Source organism: Bombus pyrosoma, linkage group LG3, assembly GCF_014825855.1.
Source record: "Bombus pyrosoma isolate SC7728 linkage group LG3, ASM1482585v1, whole genome shotgun sequence".
NCBI classification, from domain to species: Eukaryota; Metazoa; Arthropoda; class Insecta; order Hymenoptera; family Apidae; genus Bombus; species Bombus pyrosoma.
In genome coordinates, this window is record NC_057772.1 from 4842472 (window position 1) to 4859900 (window position 17429).

General features: G+C 38.8%; 1 protein-coding gene across 7 annotated transcripts in view; it reads left to right on the forward strand.

Moving 5' to 3' along the window:
- Positions 1-17429, forward strand: part of LOC122566251 (NAD(+) hydrolase sarm1) — a 137072-nt gene that overhangs the window by 95160 nt on the left and 24483 nt on the right. For 4 of the 7 annotated variants that reach the window (XM_043723260.1, XM_043723256.1, XM_043723257.1 and 1 more), the window contains one exon: positions 16815-16949. In XM_043723260.1, coding sequence (XP_043579195.1) covers positions 16815-16949 — 135 coding nt within the window. Of the gene's footprint in view, positions 1-2807; positions 3085-14594; positions 14774-15197; positions 15355-16814; positions 16950-17429 lie in introns of those variants that run through there. The other 3 variants (XM_043723254.1, XM_043723253.1, XM_043723255.1) reach the window with 2 other exon arrangements.

Sequence of the window (17429 nt, forward strand, 5' to 3'; positions counted from 1 at the left end):
TGTTCGAAGACCTCTTCGTTGCTCGATCGGGCCGAGATGGGGACCAGCTGATTCCGATCGCCTACTCTTGAAAATATTTGAACACTTGCCATAGGAAACTTTTACGTCCACGTTGTACGTGTTACATAAAATATTTTCAAATTTCATCAGCACCGTAACAACACGCGACTGTCATCGGTATATCGTTCAAATTTGAAAGCAACCTGAAAATCTATATAGAAGCTACAAGATTATTCGTTTTGATTGAGCGCGTTTAATAAAAAATTAGTATACCGCGTGCATAGCCACGTTGAGGATACGACCGATGTTACATCGTGTCATAATATCGAGAAGAAATAATATCGATTGCTTATACGGGATATTTTGTAATCTTTTTAATATATATTAACAAAACATTCTTTCGAATTTGGCCGATTCTTAAATCGATTAGAGCGCTAACGTGATTCCAAAATGTCTCGTATATCACACGTAATATATTCATAAAAGGTATCTACAAGTGTTCGAACACTTTCGTGAGCCTGTCTATATCGCTGGTTCAGTAACTCTCGTGCCGCGTGATAACGCGCCCCGCCATTGATAACGGGGTATTTGTAGCGACTGGGGCACGAGCGTAGCGGTAGTCTCGCGTCGTGGCTCGAGCCGATCGAATGCCAGTCGAATCTGTCCCGGCCATCGATACAGTGTTCCCTACAACGATCTAAACCGATTCGTGTACCGGTGAATGGTTGTTCGAACGACTTAGTTCGATCACCTTTCGCCTTCGCTATACGTACGTTTCGAACGTGTCGATGTCGACAGTCCGCGAACGGTCGAGCTCGTGCGATGATCGAAACGAATGCTTCTTCTTTTACCGAATTCAATTCGTTTGAGGTTGCATCGAAACGAATAATTTAGCAAGTGAGTTACATATTGAATTCGTCGAAGATCGAGTCGAAGCGAACGAGTTATCGTTATATCGTGAACGAGGAGGATTTCGTGGAAAATTGGAGGTGGAGTGTACCGCGAAGACAGTTCGCAGGAAAAGACGAAGATCGAACGTCTTATCTAATGCAATCAATTTCTGTGTTGGATTGGTCTTTCGTTGTCGCCGAGGTGTCGTGACCGAAATGGCGGCTTGCGTAACGCCGTTGTTACATCTTAACGTGTTACCATTCTGACGCGACGCACTTCTTTCGCGCGTAATTAATCGGACGTAATTCAGCGCATACCATTAACAAGAAATTATTTATTATTCCTTACGAGATAAGAAACTCGTAGAAATGTCATTATTAGATATATCGTTTCAAAAACAAAAAAGAACTGTACTACGAAACGAACGATTTATTTAAAAAGACAGTCAATTCCGGTTAATTATTTTCCACCGATCGTCGAGTTGATAGAAAATTACTTTATTTTATTTATTTATTTATAATTGAAAAAATCCTGTTTCCCGACGCTTATCGTGGTATCGAAGAGAGGAATCCGATGAAAAGAATCCTACGTTTCAAATTCCAAGTGCGACTCTCCTCGTCGACTTATTCTTGTTACAAGTTACAAAATGGAGTTCGAAGGTTCTTTCGAACGACACGAGGCACGTGAACGTTCGATCGAGCCAGGTTTTCGGTCACGACGGTCATTACGTAATGTGACGTGCGTGAGCTACTTCCGCATGATCGGCTGCATAGAAATGCAAGGCAAGGAGAGACGCGTCTCGAGACCGGCTAGAACAAAAGCCACGTGCATTCCTAGCCGCGCACGCGAACACGAGACGATATGGCGCGCTGAATGCGTGACTTCCTCGGCCGGAAACAGGACGTTTCGATTCCCTTCGCGAGTCAAGCGTCGATGCACGCAGCCAAAATTGGCCGACGGTATCGAAAATAATTCAACCGCTCCTTATCTCTCTCTACCGTCTCTTACAGCGAATATTATCGGCGGCTCTGATAAGCTGCGCTGATAAAACCTTCTAAGTGCCTTTCTGTTTCTTGCGTCACGCGTATTATGACAATCTTCCTTTCCTTTCTTTCTAGACGCGGCTAATTGACAGCGATTTGGATCTTTTCCAGTTTGCATTATAAACGTTTTGACAATTCGTGTTGAACTTTCATGTTAAAGTTACTCGCAGTCTGTAACATTTTTTAGAGACAACGATGTTCGTTCGAAAAGAGAAATCTTGTTCAAATTTTCTGAATTCTTTTTTATATTTCAGAAGCTAATTCTTCGATGTATTCTTACCGCGCTCCATATATTCTTCTCGAACATGCCCGAACCTTGACCAGCACAAATCCAAGGTTTAACAGAAATGTCCTCTTCGTAATAGGCATTCGATAGTTTTTCAAGTACGTACGTATCTTCGAAAGTAAAACACTTTCGTCGGTTGCATTCCTCGCTTATTCAAATTTCATCGGAATTCCATCGCAAGGAAAACAACGTCTCTATTTGGACAGCTGTTTTACAAGGGGATGATGGTCGCGTGTCAGGAAACCGTAGAAAGTTCCATCGATCCCTATCGATCTGCTTGCATTGGTCCTACCACGAAATCGTTATCTTGTCCCGTAATTTTCAGTCGTTAAAACAACGTTCTCGAGCACGCTTAATTTTGATACCAGCTTCGGCGTTCTATTTGCGTCCCACGAACTGCTCCCTCGTTGATAACGGACTTTATTCGCGACCGTATATTCATTGCACAGCGAAAGATCAATCCATTCAGCGACTAAATAAAATTCAGCGTGTTTTAAATAGAAATTTATAAGGAAAAGAAATACACGCGAATTTTAATCGCTTCGTCGTGTTTGTTTTCTCGATACAGTGCGTAACTGGGAAAATAACTAGACGTGTTCGGGAAGAGCTGTGTGACCTGCGAAACTATCGTCGAAGTCGAGTGGTCCTTGAAGATTCTATGAATAGAACGCGATAAATAAGAAAAAGTAGGAGCTGTGTAACGATCAATTATCGAACATCGGTTGAAATTTCTTCGCGTGGCAGTGAGTCAAAATAGATTTATGAATGAGCGTCGACCGGGGACTGAACATGCTGCACAAGCATGGGAGCAGCAGGTCTCACAGCAGTTTGCTGTACAAGGGCAGGGGCGCTTTTCTCAAATCGGTAAGTTTATATCTTCGCTTTAAGGATCGCTTAAAGAAAATAAAATGGAATAGTCCGCTATAAGATTACATTATATCGATGGTCGATAATATAAACAAAATTGGATCGCATATTGCTTCGAGTTCCGTACTCGATACTAACTAAAATTGGCAAGAATTTTCAGTCCCGTACACACGTTTCAAATACATTGAAATGCCTTCAGACACTATTATCATTATCCTATTGTTATCGTTATTAGCTGTCTAATCTTTTCCTTTTAGCTATGACAAAGCAACGTCGTGTAACCGCATATAAATAATATTCACGTGTGGAGTAAACATGGTACGTGTCAAAGGAAAGTTAGATAGCGAGGCAGCAATTAATCTCGACGTCGTCGTCTCGTTATCGAGATCATAAGTGACATGACTTCCCTCGTTCGCGTAATTACGCATATTTTCGCAATGAGTGTTTGGCGCGAACATGTCGAATGACATCATACTCTATTTGAGTAGGTGTCGAGAGAATTCAAAATTTTACAAATTAATCTTCGCTCGGCGGAGTGTCGCGTCTGACTCACCGATTTTCCAGCTTCTTCTTTTTTCGTCTCTCTCCTTCTCTTCTCTTCGATTTTTTCTAAGGAAGCTGACTTCGATCCGTGTCGTTCGTTCATTGCCACGGCGTATGATGTATTACGTTGTTTGTTCGAAAACGATGACGTTTCGTCGTAGCTCGTTCGTTGCGCTCGACGAGTAACCGAGGTTTACAAATTGGATACTGTGACGATAAAGAACGTTTTTTTTTTTCTTTTTGTCTTAAAGAGAAAGATTTAACATCTATTGTTTCAATGAAGAAATAGTTCTGTTTTAGTTTAAATTGAAGCGCAGAGTGCGTAGACTCACGTCCGTGAGTCACCGGACGTTTATTAACTTTAAAACTTATTTATCTTATTCTGCATTCAGGTCTGTACGATCCAATCTTGTCATTAGACTGACATAATTTTTTCAAATTGAACTTTTACGATCTCCTTTACCTTTGCGTACGTTGTAAGATATTCAAGACGATGCCTCTAAAAAATCGTTGAAAATGCTTGCTGATAAGATCTTCGTAAAATATTACGATTCTATTTAAACAGTGCAGTTATCTACACGATCAAACAGGTATCGATTTCATTGTATAAAAATAATATTTATCTACCTAAACTTGTTCGCATCTCTACCTGCTTCAACTCTTTTTATCGCTCGAACAACCACTTCTCCAACCCGAGTCCAACAAACTTCCAATCCTGACGTATCTCGACTCACCTATCTCTACATTCGATATTTCCTGTTACACATCCGAAAGCAAACAACCTACAGATTCGACCAAAAGAAAGCAAAATTTCCATCATCCTAATCTATGTACGTACCTCGCATCTCTATTCGCTTCAACTTCGAAGCATCTCTTTACCCTTCACACTCGCACCTCTCATTTATCACCACTCGAAATGCACTCCACGTTGATGCACGTTGCCGATCGACACGAAAAGAAAAAAAATAGCTGTAAAAAAGCTGTTGTTAACAGAGAGGAGAAATCTAATCTGGATAGCATAACAGCCACGATAAAGAGTTGGACTTTACAACGTCGATCGTGAACGAACAAACGAGAGAATTCTGCGAAAGAAGATGATACGCTATATGTGCACACAGCCTAATCACAACGTCACGGTGTCTCGTGTGCGTCATTGTTTCGGTCACAAACGAGATTCGCGGTTGTAACCATCCATCAGGCAATCAAAGCACCGCGTCACGATCCGTTACAACGGCGTGACATCATTGCGCTAAAACCACACGCAATGTCATACACGAGTACACACGTATATACGTTCTAGGCATATCAAACTGCACTCGCTGTCTAGGAATCGATGTTGAACGTACGGTTATTCTACGAATGTGTCGGTTAGATTGTAAAGTTTATATATAGAATTGCATACACGTTGCAACGAAGGGGTCAGGTTTTCTAAGTTCGCCAGATGACTAATCGCTGTTTACTGTTGTGATGACTTCTGGTTCGTGCTCGTACGAACGACTGTGATCGGAATAGCAAAAGCGACGATCGCGCGGGGACAGGTGGCTCGGCCGCCTCGATTTCTTCCACGAAGGTGAATGAAATGGGAATAGCGGGAATCCTGGGACGAATGCATCGATGCAATTGATCGTACTGAGGCTGTTTGAGCGGATTAGCCGAGGAATCGTAGCTGCGTCGTTGTAGCCGTCGATGAAGTAACCGCGTGGAATTTGTGGAACGGTGTTTATCAAGATTTTTGGAATCTGTATTTGGACGTATTCTTCTTTTTGTATTTTTCTTCTTGGTCTTCTCGATCTTGTATTTGGATAAAATTGCAACGGGGAAATGAATTTGTACCTTGTAAAGTACTCGTTTTTTATAAAGTATCCTATACGTAGATTAATCTATGTATGATATCGATTGCGCGACAATCGTAAAAGACAGTAAGACGCTGTGGCGATAATTAGAAATACAAACTCGAATCTCCTCTATTCACGCACTTTCACCGTCAATCATTCGAACTAAGACGTGAAGTCCCTTCTTTTCACTCTTGAGAATTCGAGCCGCACGCGGCCAGCATTTCCCATCGAAACTTACTACAACTCGATTGCATCCGTATACCAGAACATCCACCGTCTTACTCACAGTCGCCCACTTTCACCTCCACAATGCCTCGTTCATTCATTCCTCGACGTAAAAAGTGAATACGCTTTTGTTTCGAAACGGAGGGAATGACACACCGTACTATAATATTGACGTTCCTTAACATTCTGGATAAACGTCAAAATTCTCGATTACATAATAACGAGTAGGATACGGAGAATCCGTATGAATCATTGCTTTAAAACATTGTCGATTAAGATAGACAAACTTGACTAAGCACTTTCAAAAATATGTCTCTCGCCATCGTCTCTAGATATCAAAGATAAAGACATTGTTTTCATCGCGATATACCTTAATAGCATAAATCGTTACTCTGTTCGACGATTTACTTATCCGAGTGCTCTACCTCGAAGCGATACAACGATCTATACGTAATATTATTATGAAACGAAAACATTCCGTCGATGCTGTATTACCAATCGTTCCATAAATAACTACAATTCACCGAATTACAAATCAATGTACGCGTATTAAAATACGGTTGAAAGGTTCGTACAAAATTACACGTTTCGTCACCACACCATCGAACGTAACCTGTTCGAGTGTTATTCCAACATCGTTTTAGCTGTCCTCTCGAGGGACGCGCGAAAGAACCAGACTTCCTCTTCGAGTACCTTGGATGCCTCTTCTCCGTGCGCATTCCGCGCCAGTATTCCGACACGGTGACGCAAATCGTGTTCAAGCGGTCGCAAACGGGTTAACAGACCGCTTCTCGGTAGCGATTCGTCTCGTGCCGTTTCTTTGGCTACCGTGTCGCCGCTTCTTGGAACCGTTGCCTCGACTCACGTGCCCCTCTCTTCGAATCCGTGATTGTCCGAATAAAACGAGACTCGACGAAACTCTTGCGCAACGGACAACGTTGTTGATTGAGCGACGATTAAACGAGGTAAACGGGCAATTTAATTGGCGTGCATGGTTAAAGGTAATTGAAGAGTTAACCAGGGAAAGAAACGTCGGTAGGATGAGCTGTGCAAGGTAACTTCGATAGTTTCAACGTGGGTGGTTACTTCTTTTTCTTTTTTTTTTTTTTTTTTGTTTTAGAAGCTTTGAAATGTTTGGCTGTGGCATTGATCTTTCGTTTTAATAAATGTGTTTACGTTAAATTATTTGGTATTTTTTAACGCAGAAGAGAAGCCTGGTATCGTCGAATTCGTGATTTGTACATTAAGTTATTTACTACTGGAATATTTACCTTAGTAAGAGTGCTAAGAGAGTAGGCAACTTGTTCATCCTTCTGCTGTAATCAGCATCTGTTAACTAAACAACTACTGATTGTTCAGTACACGATTGTGCGATCGTCATTCATTTTGTCTTTGCTGTATGTAATCGATACTTATCATCCGCTTTATCAGATTCATGTTTAATGAATCATCCCAGTTCCTGTTTACTCCAACTTCGTTCTGTCTTAATTAAATTTACAACTGATCGTATCTACATTATCCATCTGTCAAAAAAGAATTATTTTTTTAGAATCAGGAAAATTCAATATACGTAAGAAATTAAAAAGGTCCTTCAACGTGTTCTAACTTTATTAATTATTCTCTATATTTAAGTTCCACTTAGCAATAACCTTAGCAGACCCGGCCAAATGACCGGTTCCGAAATTTAATTAAAATTTTATTATTATTTCTTTTGTTCGTCCGACTTCATGTAAATTCCATTAATTAATCCATTTTTCAACTTTTGTTAATATAAGAATTTACATAAAGTTAGACGAACAAAGGAGATAACGACGAACGTACAATTTTTAATTAAATTTCGAAACCGGCCATTTGACCGGGTCTGGTAAGGTTAGCGTTAAAAATGAAGAGCATTTTTCCAAAGCTAAATTAGGGGAATTTACGACGGAACATCGATCAATTAAGATTCAGGTAAGGTCTTGCGACCTTGGAGCGACGATTTGTGCGACTAATTAATTTGGTCAGCCTTCGAAGCAGTTGCCAAATCGAGAGGCATCGGTCCGCAGCGCGCGCTCCACCTAATGACATGTAATCATCGTGTTCCTTGTGTCTGTGTTCTCTTATATAAGGCTACAGAATGCGCTGGCCGAATGCCATAAGCTCGATATAAGTGCATCGCCACCGATAATCGTCGAACGCACCATTTTTTTGCGCAATTGCCGATGTCTTAATCGTTTCGATTGACTTTTTGCCCATTCAACTTCTATCGTACACTATGTGTGTAGCTTATGGTCTAACGAAGAAACGAAGCGTGGACTATTCCGATCATTTTTTTTTTTTTTCCTATTAAAGTGGTCAGCTCGAACGAGAAGTTGGTTATTATAATTACCAAAGACAACGATGCTGAATGCTGTGTATGTGATCCTTAGCGTGTTGGAACTCAAACGCTGATTATATTTCTCAATATTAATTTATGTGAAGTGGGCAGAAGGAATTCTAGAGAAGCGGTTGTTGAAACTCTTTTGCACATTAAATTCATTAGATTTTCTTTCAGTAAAATATAGATAAGAATTCGTATTCTAGTAACTCATCAATTCCTCGTGACGTAAATTTTATGAGAACTTTTATGAGAAAGAACAATATAAATTTCGCAAATTTGAAAATTTCGGATCTTTGGATTTTTTAATTTCTGAACTTCTCGGGGATTTTTTTAAGAGTATCTTTTAGTTTCATTTTGATATAAATTAAGATAAATCCTTTTTGTGATACATCATTCTTGGTTAAAATAAACAGTACAAACTATATGCTTCGAAGTTAAAGAATAAGGTCAAACAGCCTACAAACCAAATTCGTCCAACTTTCCTTCTACTTAAAATAATTAATGACCCCTAAAAGATCCTCAGCATCGATTAATTTCTCATGTAGAACCGGCAATTTGTCACTTTCAACTCGTCAAATGTTACACGGTGCTCTTTCTTGCTCTGATCCGTTCTAGATTCATTGTTCCAGCTCGAGGAGTGTTTCAAAGTTCTGGCTGGCGTGAAAGTTTCGCAAACCGGTCCCATAAAGGATCCTTTGGGCTTCCTAAATCGGAAGTACCTCTTGTCTGTTGGTCGAATCGTAAATTGAATATGTTCCACTGAAATTAATTTAATTCAATTCGCGTTTTAATTATTCTTACGTCAATCCAATACGAAAGTTGTACAATTTAAATAAATTTGCTGAAAATAAATACAATACAAACGTAATATTTCTCGTGGAATAAAAGATCAATGAAATCAAGTAATCTTCAGAAGATCTTGTTGGAGATACTTTGAAATTTAAATGATATTTTTAGATAATAATTTTTAGAAGATTAAATCGGTTGTACTGAAATCGTTTGATTGTTTACTAATAAACGTTCATCGAACGCTTTGATTACATCACAGCCAGATATTTATAAGTACAGTTTCGACAGTATCAAAGCTGATAAGAATTATCGATCGTCAAAAATGAAGATTAACAAGAATTACCCACCTTTTCTCGGTACAAACTTGATTCGTGGTATTATTAGCCGTTTCTTAGATTATAGTCTCAATGACTAAACAAGTTTTCCCGTTATAGATTTCATATTTAATATACATAATTATGTTTTTCTACTCGTTGACATTAACTCAAACACGTTTTAGGTTCGAGACCCCAGTTCTTAGAGCTGCTTGACCTTTTTTAAAATTCATAGTTTTATAATTAAATTTATCAATAATAATTAATTAAATATTAATTAAATCAGAAAAATCATGATCTCCGATGAATTCGAACTTTGTTTCGTTGAGGAACGGAACATTAGTTTCTACACGAGAATTTCTTCTATTAAAATTTAGATGAATTTTATTGCACCATATTTCTCAATAAGATCACCGATTAATTAATTACAAATTCACGATTATTTTATCACTGTTTAGAAACTCTCTGTTTTTTATATTTGTTTCAATTCCCCTTCCAATTTTCCTACCTACACCTAAATTTATTTAATTTTAACCTTCTCTTAAAGTTCGAAAGCTCTTTTACCAATTGATTACCCTAATCTGATAAACAAAATCACCAACAATCGATTTGCCATTTAAAAAATTTGTCACCATTTACATCTTCATCCAAATCTGCAATTTTATATTTCTTCCGATTCTTCGTTCAATTTTAGTCGATTTGGTACTTGCTTTAGAGTTCGTGGCCTGCTATCACGGAATTGGTAAGGTGGATTTTCTTGGCGCGAAATTCCTCCGGTTCTTATCTCTGGTGTCTCAATGCCACGACGAGTCGTCAAGGAATTCCTGCTCTCGGCTAGGCGAGAGAGCTCCTTTATGCGCGTAGAACCGGAGGAACGTGTTTCCTTCGGAACTCACAGAGGACTTCTTTGTTTGAGCGAGCAACAGAGTGTCGCGTCACGCCGTACACACCTTCCATAGCTCGATCGCGAACGAAATCGTTGGAATTAGAAGAAATTCGCGTCATTTCGCGTCATGCGTATGATTAGATAAACGAGTACAAAGTTTAGGAAACTTGTGCAGATGCAAGATTCAATTTTTAGATTCCATTTAAATGTATCGATTTATTCGAGTGGAAGATGTCGAAGACACACACTGACTCATTAGAGTATTCGAATACTTGTAGAAACATTTTATGAATATATTATACGTGTCATGTGGAACATTTTGAAATTTCACTAGTACTGTAACGAAACTCTATTTATCACGATTATATCGATAAAGCTTCAAGCAAATCTGAAAATGTACATAGAAGGTACAAGATATCTCGGACAAGTTATATTTTGCAGAAAACAGAAAAGAAAGTATTTAAACAATCGATTGTCCAATTATATCGTGCTGTACATTAATTCTTTTATATATCAAATATATGCCTGCAATAAATATCTTACCAACATTTTGATCATCGATGAATCTCTATACGTAATTGAACAAAAGATAGGTAACGAAAGAACAAAGATAAAGTAAGCTACAAAGTTGAAAACCATACGTGTCTTGGCAGAAGAACAGAACAAAGAACTGGATGAAAGTTTTCAAAGTCTAAGCGTGTTTATAGAAATTTTACTCTTTCCATCTGAGTATTTTATACAAATTTTATACACGTAAATTGCAACATCTCGTTTCCTCTTATAATAAATAAAATACAATGCGGCCAACATTTCCCAAATAATTAACAAAGTAATTAAATCCTATTTAGATCTTAAACACGGGACATTGTGCGAGTTATAAAAGGAGCATAAACAATGAATGAGATCAAGATGAAGAGAATCGCAGTGGGACGAGGCTCGAATTGGAGCCTTTGTATCGTTGGAAATCCGGCTTTAACGCGCGGCGCAGCGGCGTCTTCGTCAAGGATTATGAACACGAGCTTACAACCCGTTCGTATACAGACGATTCTCCCGATACAACGACAGTGTCACGAGGCGACGTCTCCGAATCGCCTCTTTGTGTCTGGCGAGAGTCAATACGCCTACAGCTGTCTGCCAATGCTCTCGGTGATAGAACCTTTTGCTTGCTCGAAGCCACACGGAAGCGCCAAGAAATTGTCTCCGTTATACTCAGCTGGAAACCTTGAGACTCCATTCCACACGCGAAATAGACAAGTTATTGTTAAATGACAATGTTTTTAATTGTCTCGATTGAACTTTATCAATGCGTTTGATTAAATGCCTTTGGGCATCAAGGTTTTTCTTATAGATATTTCAATTGATGAAGATGCACGTAGAATTGTACAAAAGAGCGTTCTCTGTAACCAGACAAACTATTAAGTTGTTATTTATTAGAAAAATATTTGTAAATAGCGTTCACAAAGTTGTTGTACAAATTCTATAATCATTCTACAGCTTTTTCGCCAATGCCGAAACTTACACAGAAATACTTCATAATATACTTCTTCTTCAGAAACATGTTGACATGATTTTCAAATTTCGCGAGACAAATTTCTATTTAAATTCCATCTCTTCGGGTCTGTTCCTACAAAATATGAATTTGCGTAAACATCCGCAGTCTGTTAACGGATATGATTAATTCTCTACACTCGTCAATGATACATGGAATTTTTAAATGATCTAGACAATTATCTGCGTGATACGAAAACACTCCTAATGAAGCGAATTCAAACAAAGTGAAACACGCGTCACTCGAAAACCATCCAAGAAAATCCCATCACCTGTTCCAACAATAATAGACGAGCCGAGTCGAAGTTATCGATCGAAACAACCTGCATAATATTTTCACTATCGGTCTTATTCTTATCTCGGGACACACGTACCTATGTAATTACGACACGTTCAAACAATCATCAACATCGTGCAACGATACTTGTTCGAATCGTGCCAAGAAAATCTAATCGCTAAAGGAAATCAATGGATCAATGGATCAATGGATCGTGGTAATTGTAACAGAGCGTTTATTGCGCCATTTATGACTCCATAAATCAAATGGCGCCAATGGTTGACATTTATCGTTTCTTTTCTTAACGAACTAGCTGGAAAGAAATTATTTGGTCGCTGACCTATCAAGGCGGCGCGTCGCACGTCGCACCTGACTTCTTATCTATTTCTTTTCGAAAATATTTCTCCTTATCTTCTTTTCTTTCGTTCCATCTGTTTCTTTTTCCTCTTTGACCTTTTATCGTTGTTTCATCTTCGATCCGTTGACTGAATTTTCAGTTGTTACGGCCGACACGTATGTCGAGGACACCCGCTATACTCTCACCAAAATTCCACGACATTCGACGTCCTGGTTGTTGAAGTTTTCTTACATTCACCTCGTTAGACCGCATTCCAGTCTTTGTGTCCCTCTTTTCCATCGCCCAGCTGCTTACTTTTTCTCCTCTGCTTCTTTCTTCATCGTCGCTCGTTCCTTATACAGTGCATCGAAGATGACTTACGGGATTGGGCTCTGGTTGCTGAGCTTAAGAGGTAATGACGGTAATATCGCTGCTGAAGAGGTTCGTTGTGCAGCGTTTGATATGGTTGGTTCGCGTCTCCTTTCTGAACTTTCTCTGATCGTCTTTTGGACTCGATATTGTAATTGCATTACGGTTGAAAGTGTCAAGTGAAAAAGATTTTTTGCTATAGCATAATTGTGGATATTACAGTTGATTCATATCATTTCATGCAGTGTGTGACATTCTTAATTACTACACATGAATAGAAACTATTTGCGAAAATTTTATTACATAACCATTTGTTGTATTCGATACTGCCAAATTTTGGTTCAAAGCTGACTTTTCTTACACGATCGCAAAGTGGTTAAAAAATTGTCTGTCAGATGAAGTACCCTGTATATACAAATCGTTTCTACAAAAGATAGCATCGTGATCTTCGTTCTTCCTCCTATATTCAATTTCGACAATATGGAACTTCGAAAAGAGGAAGGTTTTATCACTTCCACTGTAATCTTCGGATCTCTTTTCCTGGAGTATCCAAATCTTAAAAGAGTTCCATATGCCGTAACCCTCGCTCCGAATACCGACTGGTATACATTCTCAGCTTCTTTCAGTGATTCGTTCAGTATCACGATAGACGAAAATCCTGACCTGGATTCTCAGACGTGCTTCACTGTGAGCCCAGAACAGTAGATAAGAGGGAACCAACATTCCCTCCAAACGTAAATCAGTCGAGGGCTGTCACGAGTCGCTTCTAGACACGTTAGTTTTATAGACAGACTGAAAATAGATAGTGATAGATATACGAGTGTTGTTCCAAAAAGAAATTTTACTAACTTGCTAGAGATAGTCTAAAGCCTTTCCGGAGTATGATGTAATGTTCTCAATTTTTTTCTTTTTCTTTGTGGCACGGTTTTATCAGATTATGACATATATAATCAAATGGAGCAGAATACAAGGAGCATTAAATATTCTTGCATATCGTGCGCACTCTGTACGTTCCTCAACATTTAAATATCCCGCAAATGCAAAAACCTTCACAGCCTAGTAATCGATCAGTGATGCATTTTCCTTTATTTTCTACGATTGTTTGCCGTTTTACTTCTATATTTTTCATTCCACTGTCATAAAGCTCTCGGCTGATCTTCTAATACTTTACAATTGTTATTTACGAGGCAGCCCGTACATGTGACAATTTCGACATCGTCGTGCTCGTACATTGAGAAGCCTATTACGTTCAGCATAAACAAGCAACTTCATAAATTGAATTTTATTCTCCAATTTGAGTTCCAATTGACATGGAGATTCGTAGAAGTCAAACTATAAAATCGATCGATTTTTCGATCCCATTAATTGCTCCGCTACCCCTTGTTGAAACGGGGGCGGTTGTCAAACTGGGACAACGATAACTCGATTCTCCGAATAACGCGGCACTTTTTGTCTTCGGTCGTTCTAGCATGACGAAAAACTTTCGTCCGTCTCCTCCGCATTGTGTACAGTGCACAGCCTTTTATCTCTGGTGAAGAAAAAAAAAAGCATAACTAATAAGATAACGTCTTTACGATCCTCTTCGTTCTTTCGTCCATTCATAAAATGGTGCCATCTGTTTTATGTAAGAAATAAAGCAATTTCAAAAATTGACGTTTATTATCGATAGAATTCTTATTAATGACTTTGTAACATCTATATTGGAAATAAAATATTAAAAAATGAATCTTTTACAAAAAGATCATTTAAATTTCTTAAAATACGGCGTAAATTTACTAAATTTCTATGAGACTACAAATTTATCATACCAATAGTTCCAGTATAAGATTCAGACATGCGTGTTTAGGTTACGGGGGGGTCTTCTTTCTACGCTTCGAATAACAATTACCTGAGATTTAATGCGTTTATTTCATTAATTCACACGCTGTATAATAGTCAAACACATCTTCGTTAATTTAGTTCATTGCTTTTTCCTAGAATCCCGACGTACGACCTGGTTTTCGTTCTTAATTCGAGGCTTTTCTCACGTGCGCGTTCGCTATGCGGAATTCGCAAGTTCGCGGGGTCGCCGTGGCGGGGAGGGCGGCGCTACGATCGCGGCTCTCGCGGCATCAGCGCGACACAGTCGCTCAGTTCGAGTCTGACCGTCACGCGATATTTATCAGTCCGGTTGCCGGTTACGTGTGTGTCCTCAGTGTCAGCCGGTACACATTCTACTCATTCATAGATATACGAAATATAGAGCGAGTATACCTCGGAGCCTTAGAAATATTAGAGATACTTAACGTGGTTTCTCTGTCTCTTTCTAACAATTGTTCGTTCCAGCCATAGAAAAGGAACAGAAGGCCTCGCTGTTTATCTCTTCTTTTTTGAAACGAGAATCACGCTCTTCATAAGGCACTCGCGATCTATATTTATTTTTATTTATACGTTCTCCAGCATAATCATCCATCGAAATCGCGATCGATCATCGTTCAATATTCCCCGTTACGAAAGTGACGGATCTGATCAAAAAGTCATCGTTGCGTAATTGGTAGTCAGGATGAAAGAACAATCAGACGCGTAGTCAAAAACCACGAGTAACGATGACACGTGAAATTGAACGAATATCGTTCCGTGTGACACCAGTGCCCGTGCAGATCCGGGAATCGCATCGGGATGCTGCGAGTGTATGTCGATCGAGGTTCTCAAAACGATAAGGAAGCAATGGCAGGGAGAAGAAGAGATAGTAAAGAGGAGTAGGTTGCAAGAGGAAGTGTGCGTGCCCTCGCTGAACTGTCAAATGGTTAGTGTTTCGGCCACTCGCGCGCCACTGTGCCCGTTTAAATACCGCATCGTTCTCCTCTTAACCTTTTTATATCACTGATTGAATGATCATTCGTTGATTATACCAAATAATTTTGGCCAATTTTCATATGTGACAACTATTTGTACACAATTTATATAATCAAGTAATGCTTCTTATATGGAAGTTTTGTATTTTCTCTATCTTTATCAATTTTTACCTGTGATAAATATCACCGTACAGTCCTTGTAGTTAATACTACATAACAATATGATAGCGTTCCTCTTATAAACCTTGAGAGCTTTAGGTTTTTCTGTATGCATTGATTACTCTGATGTTATTCCATGGCACGATTTAGGTGTCACTAATGTATAGAATTAGTATCAAATCAGTGCGTTACTAATAACAATTATTGAATTAGCGCTAAACAAATGTCTCGCCTTACTTATCACATGTCAATATAGAGTACGCGTGTACTCTGCGTTTACTCGTGTACTAAACGCGAGTACGCTCTGTTTACATTTTGCCATAGCAGTTTTTTAAACGAGTACTCGGCGTGCGTGTATGCTGGTGTGTTGATATACAAGCGCGAGCGGTATGCGAACGTGTTTCCTTCGGTTCCGTTGACCACAAGGTTCCATTTACGTAACAGACGTGTTGCGAGACTCGCATATCTCGCATGTCTTTTTCCTAGAAACGTCCAAGTGTGCTCGTAAGCCGTACGTGGAATCGAAAGCTTTACGAAGCTTCTTCGTGTCACTTCGATTATTTTTCTTTTTCTTTTTCCTCCTATTCCTCTTTTATTCCTCTCTTAATCCTCCAATACCAAGTCTAACCTCACTCGAACATCGCTATGAAACAACGGCAGTGTATTTCTCTAGTTGCATTTCTCGGTCGCGTCATCGAGGTCGAATCTAAGAAAGAACGTATTTACTTCTTGTTTACTGGACTTCAGTAATCTTCTTAGAATGGAAGCGACAAACATTCGTTTCCATGATACTTTTCACGCGCTATACCAATATGCTTTCGAAACGCGAGCCAATTAGTGAAGCGAGAAAGGCCGACCACTTTTCAACGAATTTTCAAGATCCGGGATCACCTGGTGGATCGGTCGTGTGCAATTAACGAGCACGTGGGTGGTAGCTGTTCGCCTGATTTCCAGTCGCAGCGACTTTTCACAGTTCGATCATTTGTACTTGGCGTGCCGTACGGTGAACGATAATACTTGTGTACGACAACAAATTACGATATACAGACTTATGCGAACATTCTGTCATTAAATTCACTCGTACGATAATAGATTTTTGACACAATTCTTGGGTCAGTATGAATTAGTGCGACGATTATGTTATACGATATTTAATTGTTTTAAATTCGAGAATAAAATGAGATAAATACATCGAAAATAATACGAACCAGCGATGAAAGTTGATGATTAACCACATGGTTTATTATTGCAGATGTCGGAGTTCCCGGTGGAGGGAGGGGAAAACGGTGACATGCACACTGTCATGGAGAATTTTCAAAAAAAGAACAACATGGTGAGCGGAAGGAGCCACGTTACCCATCATCCACAGGTCACTTCGTCGTCACAGGTAAATTTTCAATTACATATCCAATTAGTTAATTGTGAAATAAAACATCAAACAAAGTTACATACATAATAAAAAAGAAGATACAAATATCAAGGAATGTATATCAAGAACGATTATCGATAGACTGGATTTTTATGCAGAATATTTGTATTTCAATTAAGCTGGACAATTCTAAAGTAATAGACAAACAGACAATTCTAAATATGTAACTATCTGTATAGCTAGACTGCACATATTTATGCAAATTTATATTTTTCTGAATCTTGTAACAAGTACTATACTTTGAATACTTTATACATTTTTGCATATTCAACGAACTCTGTGTTTTTTTTACAGAAGTATAAATGCATAAACATCCGCAATCTATATGTATATTTTATGTTTTATATGATATACATTTATGTACACGGCGTACATTTTTCTACATTTAATCTCGCGTAAATGCATAAACATTCGCGTAAACACCAATCTAATTACCAG